The sequence below is a fragment of the Odontesthes bonariensis genome, chromosome 10, assembly GCF_027942865.1.
Source record: "Odontesthes bonariensis isolate fOdoBon6 chromosome 10, fOdoBon6.hap1, whole genome shotgun sequence".
Taxonomy (NCBI): Eukaryota; Metazoa; Chordata; class Actinopteri; order Atheriniformes; family Atherinopsidae; genus Odontesthes; species Odontesthes bonariensis.
In genome coordinates this window covers 2,868,659-2,890,161 of record NC_134515.1, presented here as the reverse complement: position 1 = coordinate 2,890,161, position 21,503 = coordinate 2,868,659, and the positions used below count along the sequence as shown (strand labels likewise).

Genomic DNA, 21,503 nt, shown 5'->3' with positions numbered 1-21,503 from the left:
CGAAACTGTGGGTCCATGGGCCGGGGCCCCATGGGCTCTCAGGCTAAGTCAGCCTCTGTGGCTGTGGCCAGCTCAGGCTCTCTGGACTGTGTGGCTAAGTCTGGGTCTCTGGACTGTGAATCTTTGGATTCACAGTCCAGAGACTCAGCTAACATGTCTATCAGGCCCTTCGCTGTGGAACCAGCTGCCAGTTTGGGAGGCAGAGCCTTCAGTTATCAGGCCCCTCTCTGTGGAACCAGCTGCCAGTTTGGGAGGCAGAGCCTTCAGTTATCAGGCCCCTCTCTGTGGAACCAGCTGCCAGTTTGGGAGGCAGAGCCTTCAGTTATCAGGCCCCTCGCTGTGGAACCAGCTGCCAGTTTGGGAGGCAGAGCCTTCAGTTATCAGGCCCCTCTCTGTGGAACCAGCTGCCAGTTTGGGAGGCAGAGCCTTCAGTTATCAGGCCCCTCTCTGTGGAACCAGCTGCCAGTTTGGGAGGCAGAGCCTTCAGTTATCAGGCCCCTCTCTGTGGAACCAGCTGCCAGTTTGGGAGGCAGAGCCTTCAGTTATCAGGCCCCTCTCTGTGGAACCAGCTGCCAGTTTGGGAGGCAGAGCCTTCAGTTATCAGGCCCCTCTCTGTGGAACCAGCTGCCAGTTTGGGAGGCAGAGCCTTCAGTTATCAGGCCCCTCTCTGTGGAACCAGCTGCCAGTTTGGGAGGCAGAGCCTTCAGTTATCAGGCCCCTCTCTGTGGAACCAGCTGCCAGTTTGGGAGGCAGAGCCTTCAGTTATCAGGCCCCTCTCTGTGGAACCAGCTGCCAGTTTGGGAGGCAGAGCCTTCAGTTATCAGGCCCCTCTCTGTGGAACCAGCTGCCAGTTTGGGAGGCAGAGCCTTCAGTTATCAGGCCCCTCTCTGTGGAACCAGCTGCCAGTTTGGGAGGCAGAGCCTTCAGTTATCAGGCCCCTCTCTGTGGAACCAGCTGCCAGTTTGGGAGGCAGAGCCTTCAGCTATCAGGCCCCTCTCTGTGGAACCAGCTGCCAGTTTGGGAGGCAGAGCCTTCAGTTATCAGGCCCCTCTCTGTGGAACCAGCTGCCAGTTTGGGAGGCAGAGCCTTCAGTTATCAGGCCCCTCGCTGTGGAACCAGCTGCCAGTTTGGGAGGCAGAGCCTTCAGTTATCAGGCCCCTCTCTGTGGGACCAGCTGCCAGTTTGGGAGGCAGAGCCTTCAGTTATCAGGCCCCTCTCTGCGGAACCAGCTGCCAGTTTGGGAGGCAGAGCCTTCAGTTATCAGGCCCCTCTCTGCGGAACCAGCTGCCAGTTTGGGAGGCAGAGCCTTCAGTTATCAGGCCCCTCTCTGCGGAACCAGCTGCCAGTTTGGGAGGCAGAGCCTTCAGTTATCAGGCCCCTCGCTGTGGAACCAGCTGCCAGTTTGGGAGGCAGAGCCTTCAGTTATCAGGCCCCTCTCTGCGGAACCAGCTGCCAGTTTGGGAGGCAGAGCCTTCAGTTATCAGGCCCCTCTCTGTGGAACCAGCTGCCAGTTTGGGAGGCAGAGCCTTCAGTTATCAGGCCCCTCTCTGTGGAACCAGCTGCCAGTTTGGGAGGCAGAGCCTTCAGTTATCAGGCCCCTCTCTGTGGAACCAGCTGCCAGTTTGGGAGGCAGAGCCTTCAGTTATCAGGCCCCTCTCTGTGGAACCAGCTGCCAGTTTGGGAGGCAGAGCCTTCAGTTATCAGGCCCCTCTCTGTGGAACCAGCTGCCAGTTTGGGAGGCAGAGCCTTCAGTTATCAGGCCCCTCTCTGTGGAACCAGCTGCCAGTTTGGGAGGCAGAGCCTTCAGTTATCAGGCCCCTCTCTGTGGAACCAGCTGCCAGTTTGGGAGGCAGAGCCTTCAGTTATCAGGCCCCTCTCTGTGGAACCAGCTGCCAGTTTGGGGGGCAGAGCCTTCAGTTATCAGGCCCCTCTCTGTAGAACCAGCTGCCAGTTTGGGAGGCAGAGCCTTCAGTTATCAGGCCCCTCTCTGTGGAACCAGCTGCCAGTTTGGGAGGCAGAGCCTTCAGTTATCAGGCCCCTCTCTGTGGAACCAGCTGCCAGTTTGGGAGGCAGAGCCTTCAGCTATCAGGCCCCTCTCTGTGGAACCAGCTGCCAGTTTGGGAGGCAGAGCCTTCAGTTATCAGGCCCCTCTCTGTGGAACCAGCTGCCAGTTTGGGAGGCAGAGCCTTCAGTCATCAGGCCCCTCGCTGTGGAACCAGCTGCCAGTTTGGGAGGCAGAGCCTTCAGTTATCAGGCCCCTCTCTGTGGGACCAGCTGCCAGTTTGGGAGGCAGAGCCTTCAGTTATCAGGCCCCTCTCTGCGGAACCAGCTGCCAGTTTGGGAGGCAGAGCCTTCAGTTATCAGGCCCCTCTCTGCGGAACCAGCTGCCAGTTTGGGAGGCAGAGCATTCAGTTATCAGGCCCCTCTCTGATGGAACCAGCTGCCAGTTTGGGAGGCAGAGCCTTCAGTTATCAGGCCCCTCTCTGTGGAACCAGCTGCCAGTTTGGGAGGCAGAGCCTTCAGCTATCAGGCCCCTCTCTGTGGAACCAGCTGCCAGTTTGGGGGGCAGAGCCTTCAGTTATCAGGCCCCTCTCTGTGGAACCAGCTGCCAGTTTGGGAGGCAGAGCCTTCAGTTATCAGGCCCCTCTCTGTGGAACCAGCTGCCAGTTTGGGGGGCAGAGCCTTCAGTTATCAGGCCCCTCTCTGTGGAACCAGCTGCCAGTTTGGGAGGCAGAGCCTTCAGTTATCAGGCCCCTCTCTGTGGAACCAGCTGCCAGTTTGGGAGGCAGAGCCTTCAGTTATCAGGCCCCTCTCTGTGGGACCAGCTGCCAGTTTGGGAGGCAGAGCCTTCAGTTATCAGGCCCCTCTCTGTGGAACCAGCTGCCAGTTTGGGAGGCAGAGCCTTCAGTTATCAGGCCCCTCTCTGTGGAACCAGCTGCCAGTTTGGGAGGCAGAGCCTTCAGTTATCAGGCCCCTCTCTGATGGAACCAGCTGCCAGTTTGGGAGGCAGAGCCTTCAGTTATCAGGCCCCTCTCTGTGGAACCAGCTGCCAGTTTGGGAGGCAGAGCATTCAGTTATCAGGCCCCTCTCTGTGGAACCGGCTGCCAGTTTGGGAGGCAGAGCCTTCAGTTATCAGGCCCCTCTCTGTGGGACCGGCTGCCAGTTTGGGAGGCAGAGCCTTCAGTTATCAGGCCCCTCTCTGTGGAACCGGTTGCCAGTTTGGGAGGCAGAGCCTTCAGTTATCAGGCCCCTCTCTGTGGAACCGGCTGCCAGTTTGGGAGGCAGAGCCTTCAGTTATCAGGCCCCTCTCTCCACCAAAAATGGAGAAGGGTACGGAACTTTTACTCGGCCATTTTCATTTTAAAGTTCCAGACGGCGGAGTCGACAGAACCAAAGTCATCTGTAAACTCTGCCAAGTTGAATTGTCTTCTCAGCGTAGTAGTTCCAGTCTAAAATATCACTTAAAGGCAAAACACACAACTGATAGCAGCAAGTCATTCAAGGAAACAGACAGTGGAGCGAGGCTTCTACATAAAAACTACAGAAAGATGCTGATGTTAAAAGTGTGTTTGCACAACAAATGTTATGGCACTTTCATTCATATGGCAGCACATTTAAAATAAAGCTAAATGCTAAAAGCTATACACTACTTTTGGATTCATTTTTGGATTTTGCTACAAATGCGATTAATCGTGATTAATTAGATTAAACATTTTAATCGTTGCCCAGCCCTACTTTATATCCAAATGATTTTACTGCTATCTGTCAGTTGATTTGATGTGTTTTTAGTAATTCTTCCTTTTTTCAGTGGTACTGTTGAGTTGAGCTTTACGAGCTGCTCGATCATGTGGGGGGGGCTTTGCTTTTCACATTCTTCTCCTCTGTTGTCTCTAGGTTTTTGTTGAATAAATAATGACACAGTGTAACGTGTCATCATGATCAGTTGGAACTGGACGGTGTTATTCTTTGGTACAATAACTTGGACGTACATGACCTGCAAATGCAAAAGTCATGTGATCTGATATTTATTCTATCCGTTTACCATCGCTAACCCAGTCGTCACGGTAACATGGGTGTGTGCAAACAGCTCTAAATTACAAGTTGTCAAAGTCATTCCTTTCCTACACTTATGTAGTTTTGGTTGAATTAAAATGAACTGGTTTCTAATTGAATAAAGCCTTGAAGCAGATGGATGTAAATGAGGAAGGTGAACATGAAACGCACTTTATTTTCTATGATTCACCTCAGTAAAGATGGATGCACCTTTGTTGGAGCAGCTGTGTGACGTATGTCTCAGGAGCTGGTGTCTTAAAGCAGTCGGAGGGCTCTAAGTTTGCAGAATAAAGGGGGGACTCACTAAAGTAAGAACCAACGTTCGGTGCGGGACTCAACAGTACCACCGAAAAAAGGAAGAATTACTAAAAACACATCAAATCAACTGACAGAAAGCAGTAATATAAATTGTATTTATATTAGGGCTGGGCAACGATTAAAATGTTTAATCTAATTAATCACATGATTTCCCTGATTAATCACAATTAATCTCATTTGTACACAGAATCCAAAAATGAATCCAAAAGTAGTGTATAGCTGTTAGCATTTAGCTTTATTTTAAATGTGCTGCCATATGAATGAAAGTGCCATAACATTTGTTGTGCAAACACACTTTTAACATCAGCATCTTTCTGTAGTTTTTATGTAGAAGCCTCGCTCCACTGTCTGTTTCCTTGAATGACTTGCTGCTATCAGTTGTGTGTTTTGCCTTTAAGTGATATTTTAGACTGGAACTACTACGCTGAGAAGACAATTCAACTTGGCAGAGTTTACAGATGACTTTGGTTCTGTCGACTCCGCCGTCTGGAACTTTAAAATGAAAATGGCCGAGTAAAAGTTCCGTACCCTTCTCCATGTTTGGTGGATCCGCCGATTACTTTCTTTTCCGGTTCCACAGCAGACAGCAGCAGACTTTTACAAAATAAAAGCCTGTGAGCAACAGACTTTTACAGAATAAAAGCCTGTGAGCAACAGACTTTTACAAAATAAAAGCCTGTGAGCAGCAGACTTTTACAAAAAAAAGCCTGTGAGCAACAGACTTTTACAGAATAAAATAAATAATAAAACAGGACATAGTGGGTTGAGCAGGCGCCCCATGTACAGAGGCTATAGGCCCCGGTTCGAGTCCCGCATCGGACGGCCCTGTGCTTTATGTTTGTGGAGGGGGCGTGGTGCATCAGCTGCAGGAGAGAGGTGTGGAAGGGGCTCAGGGAAGCAGCATCAGGTGAGTGATTAGTGCACCAGAAACGAATTGTCTAATCACTCTCCCTTTTTAAAACAGTAGCAAGCTGGACCTGGAGGGAGAGGAAGGACACCAGGAGCGCATGTGGAGTCAGATACAGGAGCGGGAAGACTCCACATGAGCAGTATAAACGTGTCTAAATAAAGATAATTGAGACTGATAAAGAAAGGCTCTCTGTGTTTACTAGCTGACGAAACCCACGGTGGCACAGAACTGCCACAATGTTGTTCCCCCTCTCTCTGCCCCCTGCTTCCTGTCTCTCTGAACTTTCCATTAAAGGCACAAAAGACCTCAAAAATGTTTTTTTTAAATTGTAAAAAAAAAAGAAAAAAAAAAATAGAATAAAACCTGCGTTAATGTGCGATAAAATATTTATGGGCGTGAAATAATTAATGCGTTAACGAGTTAACTCGCCCAGCCCTAAAAGAAAGCAAAGACGGTAAATATTCACACCAATGATTCCACATCTTATAAAATAAGCTGACTGAGGGTTCATCAGTGTAGAAATTCTGCTGTTTGCAGACTCCAGTAACACACACATACATGTGTGCATGAGGATACACAAGGAAACATAACAAGTGAGTCCGCCAACACCAACAAGCGTTTGGCTCGCACTGCGCCGTCGTGGCTCCTGAAGCCGCCTCCTCCCATCACGATGCGCTGAGTTCCTGCAGCACAGATGAGCAGTTTGCACCATGTGCCTTAAAAAGGGAAGACTTCCCTGGTTCAGAGCGCTGACTGAACGCATGCATCAACACGTTAACGTGCACGGATCAGCAGTCCTGTGAGATGCAGCGCTTCAAGTTTCACCCGACGCACCACCGACCTGCAAAAATTCATTTTAAAAGAAACCCAAGCAGGCAAAAGTGAGTCAGAAAGAGAAAATAAAGCAACAAGAAGTTGATATCAAATGAAAGGGCATCAATCAGCTTCTTAACCTCACCTATTCCATTGAAACGCTTCTGGATTGTGGAGGTTTTCGGCTTGTAATAAATATAAAATATCTAATAAAGAGAATTGCCGTGTTTCTTTGAACGTTCGTGGGGTGGCGGCCGCCTCTGAGCTGTCATCATCTGTCTGCTGTCACACCGAGCACTTTCTCTGTGACTGGGAGCTTCAGAATGGGGGGAAAAAGATGTGTAAGGTTGAGGATTTAGTTAAATTCAAAGTTGACTTTTTGTTCCATGGAAGTGGAAAACGGCTGCTTTTAACAACATGAAATGAAAACAGTTCTTATTTAACTTGTCTTTGTTTTTCTTAACAGCGAAGAAGAAGAAGAAATTCCAGCCGTGACACTGATAATAGGCTAAAGTGCACGAGTTTCTGCTCCTCCTGTGACACTAAGGTTGCTTTAAAACTGTCTCATTCTACGGTGTCCCATCAGCTCATAAACAGGACACTGAAATCTAAATAAATGTGTCATTTCTGTTGAAAAAAACACTTATTTTAAATGTTTTACATCCACACATATTCAGACTTACTGCAACACAATATTTCAACACAAAACGTACGATTAAGATGAGTTTTTAAGAGCTCTGAAAGCTCGACTCCTGCAGTTTATTAAACTTTTATCTATAGAATAGTTCTCCAACACACCCTCTCTGTCCTTTCTTTAAGGAGTCTTCAGGAACAGTTCTCCAGGCTTCTTGAAGGACATCCCAAAGCTCTTCTTTGGATGTGGGCTGCCTTTTGTTGCGTTCTCTGCCAACATGATCCCACACTGCTTCAGTAATGTTGAGCTCCGGGCTCTGGGGAGGATTCATCCCTCCATCAGACCTGCTGCCACTGATTTTCAGCCCACTTCTTGTGTCCTTTGGCACAGCTCAGCCTTTTCAGCAAAAAAAAAAAAAAAAAAAAACATTAGAAAGATTTAAACTGGATATTGAGCACTCTTGTGATTTATGTGGCTTGTATGATGAATCTATTGCACATTTATTTTTTCACTGTTTATATTTTCAAATCTTTTGGTTGAATGTACATTTGCACGGAAAAAAAAGGACATTTTTCTTTACTTTGAAAATAACCAAATGGAAAAGCATTTAATTTTTTTTTGTTGCACAGCTTGTTTTATTTTTAGGTAAATTTCATATCCACAAAAGGAAATGGACTGACAGCAAAGCAAATTTTACTCTTTTTTTTAAAGAACTATATCAATACAGCACCGACATCAACGGTTTAGAAATGCCTAAGGCTTTAAAAACAAACTTTATTTTGGAAAAAGTTTTATTTAAATAAAAAGTTTTTCTCTACAGTGATGCATTTTATATGCAAGATGTTTCTATACTCTTTGTACATTTATACTATTATATATATTTCCTCTCCTGGCTAAAGAGTTTTGCTATTACGGAAGAGAAAATAAAGTTGAAATGTTGAGAATAAAGTCAATCTCAACATTTCGACTTTATTGTCGTCATTTCGACTTTAATCTCGACAGGCAAAATATAAATATTTTTACTTATGCTTGGCCCTAATACTCTTCCGTATGTTATGTATATAATTGTTAATAAAGTTTAAAAAAAAATGTTGATCAGGATCACTTTAAAGGGTACAGAAAGTCTGGCTGCTTGGAAGGAAGCAGAAAGCTTGAATAATTATTCCTTTGTTATCTGTTGCGTTAAATAAAGTTTTGGATTGAAAAAAAAACAACAACATCGCAGTCGTGATTGGTCGCGTTGACCATTCGCTGCCGTGTGACCAGCAGCGTCCAATGAGACGAGTCGTTAAGACAATCGTCAGCACACCGTGTTGGCGCATGCGCCTTTGGTCCACTTCCTGCTTCCTGACAGCAGCACAACAACAGCAGCAGAAACCCTCCTGATAGCCTCTGTTTTTCTCTGTTTTTCTCTGTTTCTCTCTGTTTTTCTCTGTTTTTTTCTGTTTTCTCACCTTTGTTTTGACTGTTTTTTTAAAATATATTTTCTGTGCGCGGTCTGTTCAGTCTCCATGCGCGCTCTCGTCTGCGCGCTGCTGTTTGTGTGGCTGCTGAACGATGCGGCGGCTCATCAGTTCACGGAGGAGGAGATGGCTGCGACCAGGTAAGCCCCCCCGGAGAGGGGAGGGGAGGCAGGTGGGGGGGTGTTTTTATTTGTGCTTTTACATGGTCTGCTTGAACAGTGCTCGGACGTCCCAGGAAAAGATGTGGTCTTAAAATCTGTGAGCTTTTCTGCATTAAAGGGACAGTTCGCCTCTTTTGACATGAAGCTGTATAACATCCCATATCAGCAACATCATTTCTGAACATCTTCTTACCCCCTGCTGCGTCCTGTGAGCAGAGTTCCAGCCTCGTTTTGGTGTTGATGAAGGTAGTCCGGCTAGTTGGCTGGGGTTTAAAAAATAAAGCGTTTTGCTTCTCAAAACAATATGCGTTCAACAGAGTAATACATTTGCATCACAAAATGGTTCTCCAGGAAAAAGTCAGACCTCACTTCGCTTGGCCCTATTTTTGCCTCCCTTGATATCAATGCGTCCAATGTAAAACTGTGCAGACCGAAGAGCAGACCGAGCACTCCCTAGCCACCTAGCGATAGCTGCACCTGTTACTGTATTTACTGCTCGGTCTGCTCTTCGGTCTGCACAGTTTACATTGGACGCATTGATATCAAGGGAGGCAAAAATAGCGCCAAGCGATTGTGAGGTCTGACTTTTTCCTGGACAACATTTTGTGATGCAAATGTATTACTCTGTTGAACGCATATTGTTTTGAGAAGCAAAACGCTTTATTTTTTAAACCCCAGCCAACTAGCCGGACTACCTTCGTCAACGCCAAAACGAGGCTGGAACTCTGCTCACAGGATGCAGCAGGGGGTAAGAAGATGTTCAGAAATGATGTTGCTGATATGGGATGTTACACAGCTTCATGTCAGAAGAGGCGAACTATCCCTTTAAGGTCTGAGGTCAAACTAGATTTTTTTTTAACAAATGTTTAGCATCAACAGGAGGGATAGTTCGCCTCTTTTGACATGAAGCTGTATGACATCCAGTGGCGACTTTAGGATCTGGTCTTTAGGGGGCCCAGCCCCCAGTGCTCACAGAGGCACGTTTTTTCTCACTAATTGAGGCGAACTAGTACATTTATAAATTTTGGAGCCGTATTAGTTTTGCTTTGAGTAGTGTTTTCCCCTACAACAGTGGTTCCCAAACTTTTTTGGCCTGAGTACCCCCTCACACATACAACGCGTGCGATGATTCTCCAAAAGTAGAGCAACACAGTGGTTATTACATGAAAATCATTTTATTTAATATCCTTAACTTGAACATAAAATTCTCAGGCTTTCTCTCTTTTTTTTTAACCTCAGTTGAATTCAACATAAGAATAAAAAACATTTTCTTGAAATATAAATAATTAACCAAAATAGCATAAATACTAAATCAACTTAAACAAGGAACATTTCTCTTATTTTTTAAGAATACATTAACAGGCCTAACTCATGTAACATTCATCACAAAACTGCAGTCTCCTTCATAAACAGTCCTCCATAAAAGTGTGACGCCTTAATAAATTTTTTTTTTTTTTTTTACAAAACTCCCCGTGCACCGCGTACCCCCTGCAGTACCTCCGCGTACCACAGTTTGGGAACCACTGCCCTAAAACATTCAATTTTGACCTCTTCATTTCAAAAGACTTGTGGCTCAACAGGGATAACAGAGAGCCTGCGACAAATATTGAATATTGAAGATAACTCAACATTTATTTTGGGAGTAAAGAGTTAAAACAAAAACAAATGCTAGAAAATAAATAAAATGGTCACTAAAATAATGCATCCTTAAGCAAAAAAAAAAAAGTGTTTTTGCATAATATAATATTTTAAAAATTCGCTGAGCCAGGGGGTGCCGAGCTATCTCACGGTGGGGCCTTGGCACCACTAAAAATACCTTAGCCTCGCCACTGATGACATCCCATATCAGCAACATCATTTCTGAACATCTTCTTACCCCCTGCTGCGTCCTGTGAGCAGAGTTCCAGCCTCGTTTTGGTGTTGATGAAGGTAGGTGAGTCAGTCGTCCAATAACTGGAAGGTTGGCAGGTTCGATTCCCACTCTCGCCACTCCAAAAAAAATGGTAGAACTGACAGCTGGAGGGGTGTCAGTCCACCTTGTCCTTGAGCAAGGCACCGTACCCCCATGCTCCCCGGGCATTAATGGCTGCCCACCGCTCCAGGTTGGCATCTGTCTCTGTGTCAACAGGAGCCAAGCTGGATGGGTTGAAAGCGGAGGACAAATTTTGTGTGTATGCATGACCAATAAATCGGATCTTAATCTTAAGCCCTATTCGGATGGGACTAGTTCAAAGGGGGGACGTATGGTAATGTTGGTTAACCAGACGACGCCAGGGAGAAGAAATGACCCATTCGGACGGGACAAGAAATCCCTGTAATATTCATCTAACATGGGAGGAGTTGTTGGTTACGCACAACCGTCACATCCTGGATGCTATGCACGTCTTCATTTCACTTCCGTAAACCCCATCTGTAAACAGACATGGCGCCGACCAGGTCGAAGCAAGCCAAAGTGCGGGCTTGCAAGCAGCGCTTCATCCAGAACCTCCATGTTTGCAAACAGACACACCTAATTGTTTCTCTCTTTAAAAGGATGTGACGACATATTCCGTACTTATTACCGAAGGTCGCATTCGCACGGGATTAGTATTACCTATGGTAGATACTCCGGACCGTTTCACAGGAGGTAGAATTCTCGGCAAAGTTTACCGACATACTCCGCTATCTTTACTGACATGGCGCGTTCGGACGGGACTAGATTTCCCGGTTGTTATTACTTTACCCCAGGTCCCCCCATTAAACTAGTTCCGTCCGAATAGGGCTATAGTCCGATACGAAGGGAGAGAAAATAGGGCCAAGAGATTGTGAGGTCTGACTTTTTCCTGGAGAACCATTTTGTGATGCAAATGTATTACTCTGTTGAACGCATATTGTTCTGAGAAGCAAAACGCTTTATTTTTTAAACCCCAGCCAACTAGCCGGACTACCTTCATCAACACCAAAACGAGGCTGGAACTCTGCTCACAGGACGCAGCAGGGGGTAAGAAGATGTTCAGAAATGATGTTGCTGATATGGGATGTCACACAGCTTCATGTCAAAAGAGGCGAACTGTCCCTTTAATGCTGCCATCACAGAAGTGGAAATGAGCTTTGCTCATTCGGGCCCTGATCCAACCCCACACCAGCTACAGTCTGCTGTGAAATCTGAATGTAAAGTAGCTGTAAGACTGTTTGTAGCTCGTTTTGTGAGCGTGAGCTCTCGTCCAATCAGACGACAGCTACAGCAGGTGTTTTACTTCCACTCGGCCTGGTTTTTTGTCTCTTTTTTTCCATTTTTAAACCTCGTGTTCGTCACCGTAACTCGCTTCGTGTCTCAGGCAGCGCATCAAGTCCATGTTCTACCACGCCTACAACAGTTACCTGGACAACGCCTTTCCCTACGATGAGCTCCGCCCCCTCACCTGTGACGGACAGGACACCTGGGGCAGGTGAGGCGCAGGAAGTTATCGTTGCTGTGACTCTGTTGCTGTTTAATTACACGTTTCTCACAACATTCATTTAAATGGATGAATTTTAGATGTAGTTTCTGCTCATTTTGGAGGCTGAATCACACTTTTTAGTGTCTTTATGCATAAAATGGACCTCTCCCCCAATGTGTTATTTCCTCTCTCATTCTACCCTTATCTCATTAACGCTTCACTAAGAGGAAAACTTAGTTATATTCAAATGGTTTATATTATTAATTAAAACTTAGTCATATTCAAATGGTTTATTAAGACCTATTATCACTGTATAAACCTTAATATTTCCTCTCAGATGAAAGTTTTTTACCCAAGTCCCCTTTAATTAAATTTATGGACCATTGAACGGCTTCTTAAATGCTCCCTCTTAGAGGAAAGCTTATCCATGTTTCTGATCTTATTAATGCTTCACTCGGAGGCAAACTTAGTCGTATTCATATATTGAAGATCTGTTATCATTCATGATATCAACCTTTCTGTTATTAGCTATATTTTTAAATGCCTCCTCTTAGAGGAAAGTTTATCCATGTTTGTTAGCTTTTGTTAGCTTACTCAAATTAGCTGTTATAGTTATACTAATCTTACTGTTAGCTAAAATTAATGTTTTTATTTACCTGTATTTCTGTAAAGCACATTGAGTTGCCTGTGGTATGAAATGCGCTATATAAATAAAGATTGATTGATAAAGTGTGACTACAGCAGGTAGCTTTAATGCTTCCTGTTTTGTCTCTGCAGTTTTTCTCTCACTCTGATCGACGCCCTCGACACTTTGCTGGTAAGTTAACGTTGGAACTCTGAGCTCCGGCGGCGTTCAGGTGAACTGTCCCTTTAACCGTTCGGCTCCTCTGCAGGTTCTGGGGAACCGGACCGAGTTTCAGAGGGTGGCGTCGCTGCTCCAGGACAGCGTGGACTTCGACATCGACGTCAACGCGTCCGTGTTCGAAACCAACATCAGAGGTAGGACCAGGGGCCACTGAATGATGTGTTCAGGGGCCGCCGAATGATGTGTTCAGGGGCCGCTGAATGATGTGTTCAGGGGCCGCTGAATGATGTGTTCAGGGGCCGCTGAATGATGTGTTCGGGGGCCGCTGAATGATGTGTTCGGGGGCCGCTGAATGATGTGTTCGGGGGCCGCCGAATGATGTGTTCGGGGGCCACGGTTCTGAGGGGAATGATGTGTTCAGGGGCCACGGTTCTGAGGGGGATGATGTGTTCAGGGACCACTGAATGATGTGTTCAGGGGCCACGGTTCTGAGGGGGATGATGTGTTCAGGGGCCACTGAATGATGTGTTCAGGGGCCACGGTTCTGAGGGGATGATGTGTTCAGGGGCCATTGAATGATGTGTTCAGGGGCCGCTGAATGATGTGTTCAGGGGCCACTGAATGATGTGTTCAGGGGCCGCTGAATGATGTGTTCAGGGGCCACGGTTCTGAGGGGATGATGTGTTCAGGGGCCACGGTTCTGAGGGGAATGATGTGTTCATGGGCCACGGTTCTGAGGGGGATGATGTGTTCAGGGACCACTAAATGATGTGTTCAGGGACCGCTGAATGATGTGTTCAGGGGCCACGGTTCTGAGGGGATGATGTGTTCAGGGGCCACTGAATGATGTGTTCAGGGGCCACGGTTCTGAGGGGATGATGTGTTCAGGGCCACATGTGTTTCTGTGTTAGTGGTCGGCGGTCTGCTGTCGGCTCACCTGTTGGCCGGCAGGGGGGGGATGGAGCTGGAGCCCGGCTGGCCCTGTTCTGGACCGCTGCTGAGGATGGCCGAGGACGCCGCCAGGAAGCTGCTGCCTGGTAAGAAAACACACGAACAGAAATGTGAGAGCAGCGAGGAAGAAGCGTTGCCGTGTCTGAGGGGGGGGGGGACACAGATGCAGATGATGTCATACCTCATGCTGCCCTCGTGGGGGCAGTGCGTTGCTCAGCGACCTCTTTGACCTCGTGTTGGCGGCCCGGCGGCGGCTCCCTAACCCGTCTCCCTCTCTCAGCGTTCCAGACTCCCACCGGGATGCCGTACGGAACCGTGAACCTGCTGCACGGCGTCAGCCCCACCGAGACGCCTGTGACCTGCACCGCCGGCGTGGGAACCTTCATCCTGGAGTTCGCCGCGCTGAGCCGACTCACCGGAGACCCGGTGTTCGAGGACGCCGCCCGCCGGGCCCTGGGCGCGCTGTGGAGGACCCGGTCCAACATCGGACTGGTAACTCCACCTGCTTCCGTAAACGTCCGGCGCGCTGCACGCCGTGGCGCCGCCCGCTCCTCAGCCCGTCTGTCCGTGTGCCCGCGCAGGTGGGGAATCACATCGACGTGCTGTCCAAGAAGTGGGTGGCTCAGGACGCCGGCATCGGAGCCGGAGTGGACTCCTACTTCGAGTATCTGGTGAAGGGCGCCATCATGCTGCAGGACGAGGAGCTCCTCAGCATGTTCCAGGGTACGGCTGGCGGCGCCGGGCGCCTCCTGACGCCACTTACTGTTTTTATTCCACCTTTAACCCATAAGAACCCGGACCCATTTCTACTTAAATGAAAATTAAGGGGGTCATAACACAGACTAAATAGACCACATAGAACACATTTCTGAAATTTTTGTCAAAATACCACCCCCCCCTAGCCTGGCTGACGCGTCCACATCTGGATGAGATGGTGGTCTGGGAACTAGGTGTGCATTTTCTCGTATTTGAGGCGTGGTTTACGAATGCCTAGAGCCGTTTATTGGGCGCTACGAATGTCTATCAAATGGCGTCTGGTTCTTCCCATGCTGCTTTGCGCGCGATTCATAGCCAATTGTATCACTTATACCAGATGACGTATGTAGAGCGACAGAAATTCGACGAGGCAATGAAATCTTTCAACGCCAAACGTTGCTCTTTTTTAAAAGTAAACTTCCGCTCTAAGCTACTTAAAACACTTTCTAAGGCTGCATCGAACGGTAACGTTGTGTCCGCTGTCATGTTGGATTAACACTCTACAAGCTTCGGTGTAGCACATAGACGTCGTCATGGTCTTGCTGCCCCCCCCCCCCCGTTCTGTAGTTGGTTCCCTAACTCAGGCAAAAAATAAGGGCGGTGGTTTCCAGGCTGACTTTGCAGGGTGAATGAAATCGCGCGCAAAGCAGCATGGGAATTCCCAGGCTAACCCCCCACTGTCAGAGCTCTGTAATGTGATATATATGTCACATTGGGCGTTAAGAACCTTGATAATTTCTCCATCAAGGAAAATGATGGGGGACATGTAACAGACTAAACCGACTATATAGAACACATTTCTGACATTTTTCTCAAAATAACACTCCCTAGTCTCAAAGATGTGTCATTGGGTATTAAATGGTTTGAATCTTTCCTTTAGCAACCAAAAAACAAGCGATTTAAATTTAGCTAGCTCTGCCCGTAGTGCTAACCTGGCACACAGACATCTTGGAAATGTCATTATGGGAAGACTAAATCACATATAACCTGTCACATGACCCACCAGGGTGTTAAGTATGGCTCACTCTGGCAATTCACGAGTTGAAATCAAGGATAAAGTTTTTCATGGAATTTTCCAGAACATTTAAAGGGCGAGTTACACCTGAGTCATGGTGGGTTCTTCTGGGTTAACCTGCAGCCTCAGCTTGACCTCTGATGTGTTCCCTCAGCGTACGACCGAGCCATTCAGAACTACACCCGCTTTGACGACTGGTACCTGTGGGTCCAGATGCACAAGGGAACCGTCTCCATGCCGGTCTTCCAGAGCCTGGAGGCCTTCTGGCCCGGGCTGCAGGTACATCCAGGCAGCGGCGTCGAACAGGGGGGGAAAGTCAGACTGATTCACAGGGTCCAGCCTACAGGGGGGGCCCTAAGGGAAATTTTCTTCTTCTTTCGTTTTTTAAAAATAATTTTTTAAATAATGTCAATATATGTTGGTAATTTATGCAAATCCAACTGGAAATACATCTGTTGAAATGTATATCCCAGCCTGCAAATAGGCTATGATCTATATCAGACACCCCCATTATCAGTGCGCATTGGTTTGGTCCGCCTTCTGGCGAACTTTTGATTGTACATGCGCAATAAATTCACTCACTTCATTATTAGGCATTAAACGCAGCAGCCGGCACATGAAAGATGTCATCCAAAAAAAAAATCAGGCTTTCAGAAAAGAAAAGAAAGGCAAGAGAGACAAAATGAAGGAAAGCAACTGCTGACTGATTTATTTCCCAAGAAAGGTGAGCCCAAATGTCAAAATTACAGCCTACAGTAACTGATTATCCCATTCCTTAGCATACCACTGTGATAGCAATTAAAAAATAATCTCTCATTTTGTTGGCTACCACATAATTGTGATATAGAAGCCATATTTGTCTTAAATGTATTTATTTTCATAATAACTATTAGCCTATACAAGTGTCCCAAAAGCCTAACATAGGGTCCATGTTGGTTCAAATATGCATGGTAGTGGTTGTTCCTGGGGCCCCAAATTTGGTGCTACGCCCCTGCATCCAGGGGCCTCACAAACCCGGTGCAGTCCCACCGTGGCCGCTTTAACTCCCTCTGTGTGTTTCAGTCTCTGCTGGGGGACCTCGACGGTGCCGTGAGAACCTTCCAGAATTATTACTCGGTGTGGAGGCAGTTCGGGGGTCTGCCCGAGTTCTACAGCATCCCTCAGGGCTACACTGTGGATAAGAGGGAAGGATACCCCCTCAGACCAGGTGAGCTGCCTGAAAGAACTGCTTTATTCCACTGAACTGGTGTCTAAATCAAGGGCAGAGCCACTTTTACCACAACATGCTAAAGTCCCCTTTGGCAAATATGCATTTCTACATATGAAACATCCCACAAAAAAAGAAACAACACAGCCAATACATTTTCAATTCAGACCATATTTACCTTAATACTGGGCTGAGCGGAAGCTGGCGTGCATGTCCTCGACTTTCTTCATGTTGTATTTGTAGTTTGTTGTTGTAATCATAGTGAGACATTCAGGATGAGCATTTTTGTTTTGTTTGTTTGTTCTTTTGTTTTGTTTGTTCTTTTGTTTTTTGTTTTGTTTGTTTGTTTTTGTTTGTTTGTTTGTTTGGCTTTTGTTTGTTCTTTTGTTTTTTGGTTTGTTTGTTTGGTTTTTGTTTGTTTGTTTGTTTGGCTTTTGTTTGTTCTTTTGTTTTTTGGTTTGTTTGTTTGGTTTTTGTTTTGTTTGTTTGTTGTTTGTTTGTTCTTTTGTTTTTTGGTCTGTTTGTTTGGTTTTTGTTTTGTTTGTTTGGCTTTTGTTTTGTTTGTTATTTTGTATTTTGGTTTGTTTGTTTGGCTTTTGTTTGTTCTTTTGTTTTTTTGGTTTGTTTGTTTGTTTGTTTGTTTGTTTGTTTTGGCTTTTGTTTTGTTTGTTATTTTGTATTTTGGTTTGTTTGTTTGGTTTTTGTTTTGCTGGTTTTTGCCCTTTTTTAATTAAAAACCGATCCATTGTGCCTGCATCTCGCGCTGGCTAAAGGAGCTAGCGTGCTCTGCTGTCAAGTGTGAGTTGGTTTAAGAGGGCTGCGTTGCCAGGTTTAACAGTTCCCCCTTTAGGAAACACCATTAAGCCTTAACATTAAGCCTTAATTAATACTTAATAAAAATACTTAATACTGTGCAGTATTCGCTGTGTGTTATTTGAAAAAATGTATTGTTATTGTTAGCATATTGTTATAAGCTACTATGCGAGTGCGAGCCGCCAATTAGAGCTGGAGGAGCCGCAAATGGCTTGTGAGCCGCGCAATGAGTATCTCTGGTTTAGATCCTGATCATTTTGAATTCAGCTTCGGTCCCGGTGAGCAGTCCATCTTCCACAGATCCACCGTCTGGGTGATTTGGTCAGATGGAACGATCCCAAAGATGGAGTAGGTGTTGTAGGTGACCCTCCCGGGTCGAGCTCATCGACCATGACCTACGCATCGCATCATCACCGAAGGCTAAGGATCAAGCATGTGCGCATTAGTTTGATACCCAAATGATTCATTCTGCATGAGGTGAGATGATGCAGGTGGACTCAAATACGCTGTAATAGGCGAAGCCAAACCCAGCAGAGAGGGACGGCCTGTTGTAGGCAACAAAGGACGACACCAAGTAGGGCCGAGCAATTTTATCGATATTTTGTTTGTTTGTTTTTTGTTGTGTTCATTTTTTTGTGTGTTAGTTTGTTTTTTGTTTTGTTTGTTTGTTTGTTTGTTTTGTTTGTTTGTTCTGTTGGTTTTTGTTTGTTTGTTTTTGGCTGAATATCGTGTATCGTATCGTGAGGTTAGTACAGCCCTAACAACAAGTCTAGAAAACTAGAGGACTGTTGGACCAAAATGGGGAGCAGGTGGTTGAAAGAGAAATAAGCTGCAGGTCTGACAGTTGGAGTCAACAAATCGATAAAAGCAGGAATTCACGGTTCAAAGGCAAAGTTGGACGAGTCTGAGCGGAACAGTGGAACAGATGCTCGGGAGTTGTTTCCACTTGTTCAGTTATGTGTTGCACCTTCTTTTTCATCTCTTTCGATTTAAAAAAACGGTCTGTTCCTCAGCTGCGTTCCTTGAGCTTGTTCAGGACAGGTGGTTTAAATATCTTAAAGACAACCTGCTGCTCTGAAACGCGCTCGATGAGTTTTCTACAAACGTGCTTTAGATAAATATTACTTCAGCATCTCTCATAAAGGAGGTTAAGGAAGCATCGGAGCTCCTTTTCTTTGGATTTGAGGATTTGAACTCAGTGTGGTTTGCAAAATATCCTGTTTTACACGAATTATTCGTTTCCACCTCCACCACAAACGTATGAACTCATAGATTAAAAACCTCAGATGCTCCCAGGTTGTCCCAGGATTCCCAGGATTTTCTCAAATACTTGAAAGATCACCAAAATATCTGAGATGCTCTTTTATTTGGACTCTGGGGGGTTTTTAAGCAGCAGAATGAGGTGAATAACGTGGTGTTGGTGTGTTTTCAGTGTAGAACGTCTCTCAGCTCTCTGCTTCTGTGTGTTTCTGCTGCAGAGCTGATAGAAAGCGCCATGTACCTGTTCAGGGCGACGGGCGACCACACCTACCTGCAGCTGGGCCTCGACGCGCTGGAGTCCATCGAGCGGATCGCCAAGACGCCCTGCGGCTACGCCAGCGTAAGTTTCCCTGCCAGCTGGTCGCGGGAATATCACTCAGTGGGGTCACATGACACTGAAAGTATCGGATTATTGGCTAAATTACAATCAGACTGAGTTATTAAGTGCATGTAGACACCTTAATCTGACTAAGGATTTCATATTCAGCGTGTTTGTTACTCTGGGGGTCACCTGTGCTTCCCTTTGATTGGCTGTTTGGTTGGGTGAAGTCACAGCTCCTCTTCCTCCCGCAGGTCAAAGACCTTCGAGACCACCAGCTGGACAACAGGATGGAGTCCTTCTTCCTCGCCGAAACCGTCAAGTACCTCTACCTGCTCTTTGACCCCGCCCACTTCCTTCACGGCGGGGGCACGGAGGGGGATGGGTCCTGGGAGGAGGGGGGCGAAGGGGGGCAGTGCGTTTTGGGGGCGGGGGGCTTCATCTTTAACACGGAGGCTCATCCTTTGGACCCGGCGGCGCTCTACTGCTGCAGCCGCCACGCCCAGGACCGCCAGGAGCTCCGGGACCTACTGCTCAGCCTGTCGCAGCCCAGAGAGAAAGCTGAGGGCCAATCAAAACGGCCGACCAAACAGACACAGGACCCCGCCCCCGGACAGCCTGACCCCGCCCCCGGACAGCAGGACCCCGCCTCCGGACAGCTGGACCCCGCCCACAGCCAGCCGGACCCCGCCCACGGCCAGCAGGACCCCGCCCACGGCCAGCAGGACCCCGCCCCCGGACAGCCAGACCCCGCCCCCGGACAGCCAGACCCCGCCCCCGGACAACCAGACCCCGGCCAGCCTGACCCCACCCACAGCCAGCCGGACTCCACCCCCGGAAAGCAGGACTCCGCCCCCGGCCGGTCGGACCTCGCCCACAGCCAGCTGGACCCCGCCCCTGGAAAGCAGGGCCCCGCCCCCGGACAGCAGGACCCCGCCCCCGGACAGCAGGACCCCGCCCACGGCCAGCCTGACCCCGCCCCCGGACAGCAGGACCCCGCCCACGGCCAGCCTGACCCCGCCCACGGCCAGCCTGACCCCGCCCACGGCCAGCCTGACAGCATCGCTCTGAAGCCGGGGCAGAAGAAGGCGCCCCCCCTGCTGTCCTGCCCCGTCCAGCCGTTCAGCGCCCGCCTCTCCATCCTGGGACAAGTTTTCACCGACAACACCTGAACGCGCCTCGGCTCATGGAGGCCGATGATTATACCTCCATGAAAGTTACCCGGGGCGTAGTGGGCGCTGTGACTCTGTACGGTTCCTGGATCTGGTTCCTGGATCTGGGTCCTGGATCTGGTTTCTGGATCTGGTTTCTGGTTCTGGTCCTGGTTCCTGGTCCTGGTTCCTGGTTCCTGGTTGCTGCTCTCTCAGCCTGGGCAGCAGCCCCAGCTAACCCTCAGCCGACTCTTCCTCTCGGCCCGGTTCTTCTTCTCTTCTTCCTCGGGGGGTTCTGGCCTCGCCTCTCTGGGACTGTGGACGGTGTTCTGTAGGTTCTCAGCAGAACTTTGCAGCCACAGCACTGAAGCCTGATTTAACTCACTATCGGACATGTTAACAAGCTTAAAAAACTGTACTTTTAGCAGAATGAGCCTTTAAAAAGGCCATCAGGAGCATTCAAGCCTCACTTTTACAGGCCTGTCTTTAAACTGCTTCAACACAAACGTTGAAGGCAGGCCTCAGAGCGCCTGCTGTCACTTAAATTAAAGCTGAAACATATTTTTATTTATTAAAAATGTTGAGAGATTCACTCCTTGGACTGTTTTTTTTTTTCTGTAGAAGAAGCTGAAGGTTTCAGAATCCTCGTTATTTAAAGAAAGAGTTTTAGCAGTGAGATTAAAGATGGATCATCCCAGGATAAACTTCCAGCCCTGCTTTGAACTGTGATTATCGGCTCTAAACGGCTCGTTTTTAAACCGCAGCTTCCCTCTGGAGGCAAATGAGGGCATTTAAACTTTAAGCAGCCTCACACCCGCTGAAAGCACCTGATGTGATGAGCCTAAATGTATTTAAATCAAAATGCAAAGCAGTGAGTGAGCACAGAAGCTCCCACACAGAAGGACTCGGCTGTAAACCGGTGAAGTCAGCCGGTCGTCACGGTTACGTAAAAAACATTAAACTGGGAAAAACAGAACTTTGAAAGTTGATTAATACTAACAGGGACTTGTTTGAAGACAATACATCTGGAATATCTTGAAAACAAATTGTTTTGAGTCACATATAATATGAAAAAGCTTTTTTTTACATTTGAAGAGGTTTTTAAGCTAATTTCAAGATCACTTTTATCTCAAAAGTCCCAAATATCATTAGCCTGGCTGACGCGTCCACATCTCGATGAGATGGTGGTCTGGGAACTAGGTGTGCATTTTCTCGTATTTGAGGCGTGGTCTACGAATGCCTAGAGCCGTTTATTGGGCGCTACGAATGTCTATCAAATGACGTCAGGTTCTTCCCATGCTGCTTTGCGCGCGATTCATAGCCAATTGTATCACTTATACCAGATGACGACAGAAATTCGACGAGGAAGAAGAAAAAAATGGAAAATAAAGGTAAACTTGCGCTCTAAGCTACTTAAATTGACAACAAAGTAGGCCTATATGCTATATTCTACAT

General features: G+C 47.3%; 1 protein-coding gene across 1 annotated transcript; it reads left to right on the top strand.

The window, feature by feature from the left end:
* Positions 1 to 8,070: 8,070 nt before the first annotated feature.
* edem2 (ER degradation enhancer, mannosidase alpha-like 2) lies at positions 8,071 to 20,640 on the top strand. Its single transcript, XM_075475941.1, has 11 exons — positions 8,071 to 8,331; positions 11,670 to 11,780; positions 12,549 to 12,588; positions 12,665 to 12,770; positions 13,488 to 13,613; positions 13,808 to 14,019; positions 14,109 to 14,250; positions 15,453 to 15,577; positions 16,361 to 16,505; positions 18,797 to 18,918; positions 19,152 to 20,640. The coding sequence occupies exons 1-11, from the start codon at positions 8,240 to 8,242 to the stop codon at positions 20,067 to 20,069; spliced, it is 2,139 nt and encodes a 712-aa protein (XP_075332056.1). The 5' UTR covers positions 8,071 to 8,239; the 3' UTR covers positions 20,070 to 20,640.
* Positions 20,641 to 21,503: the final 863 nt, after the last annotated feature.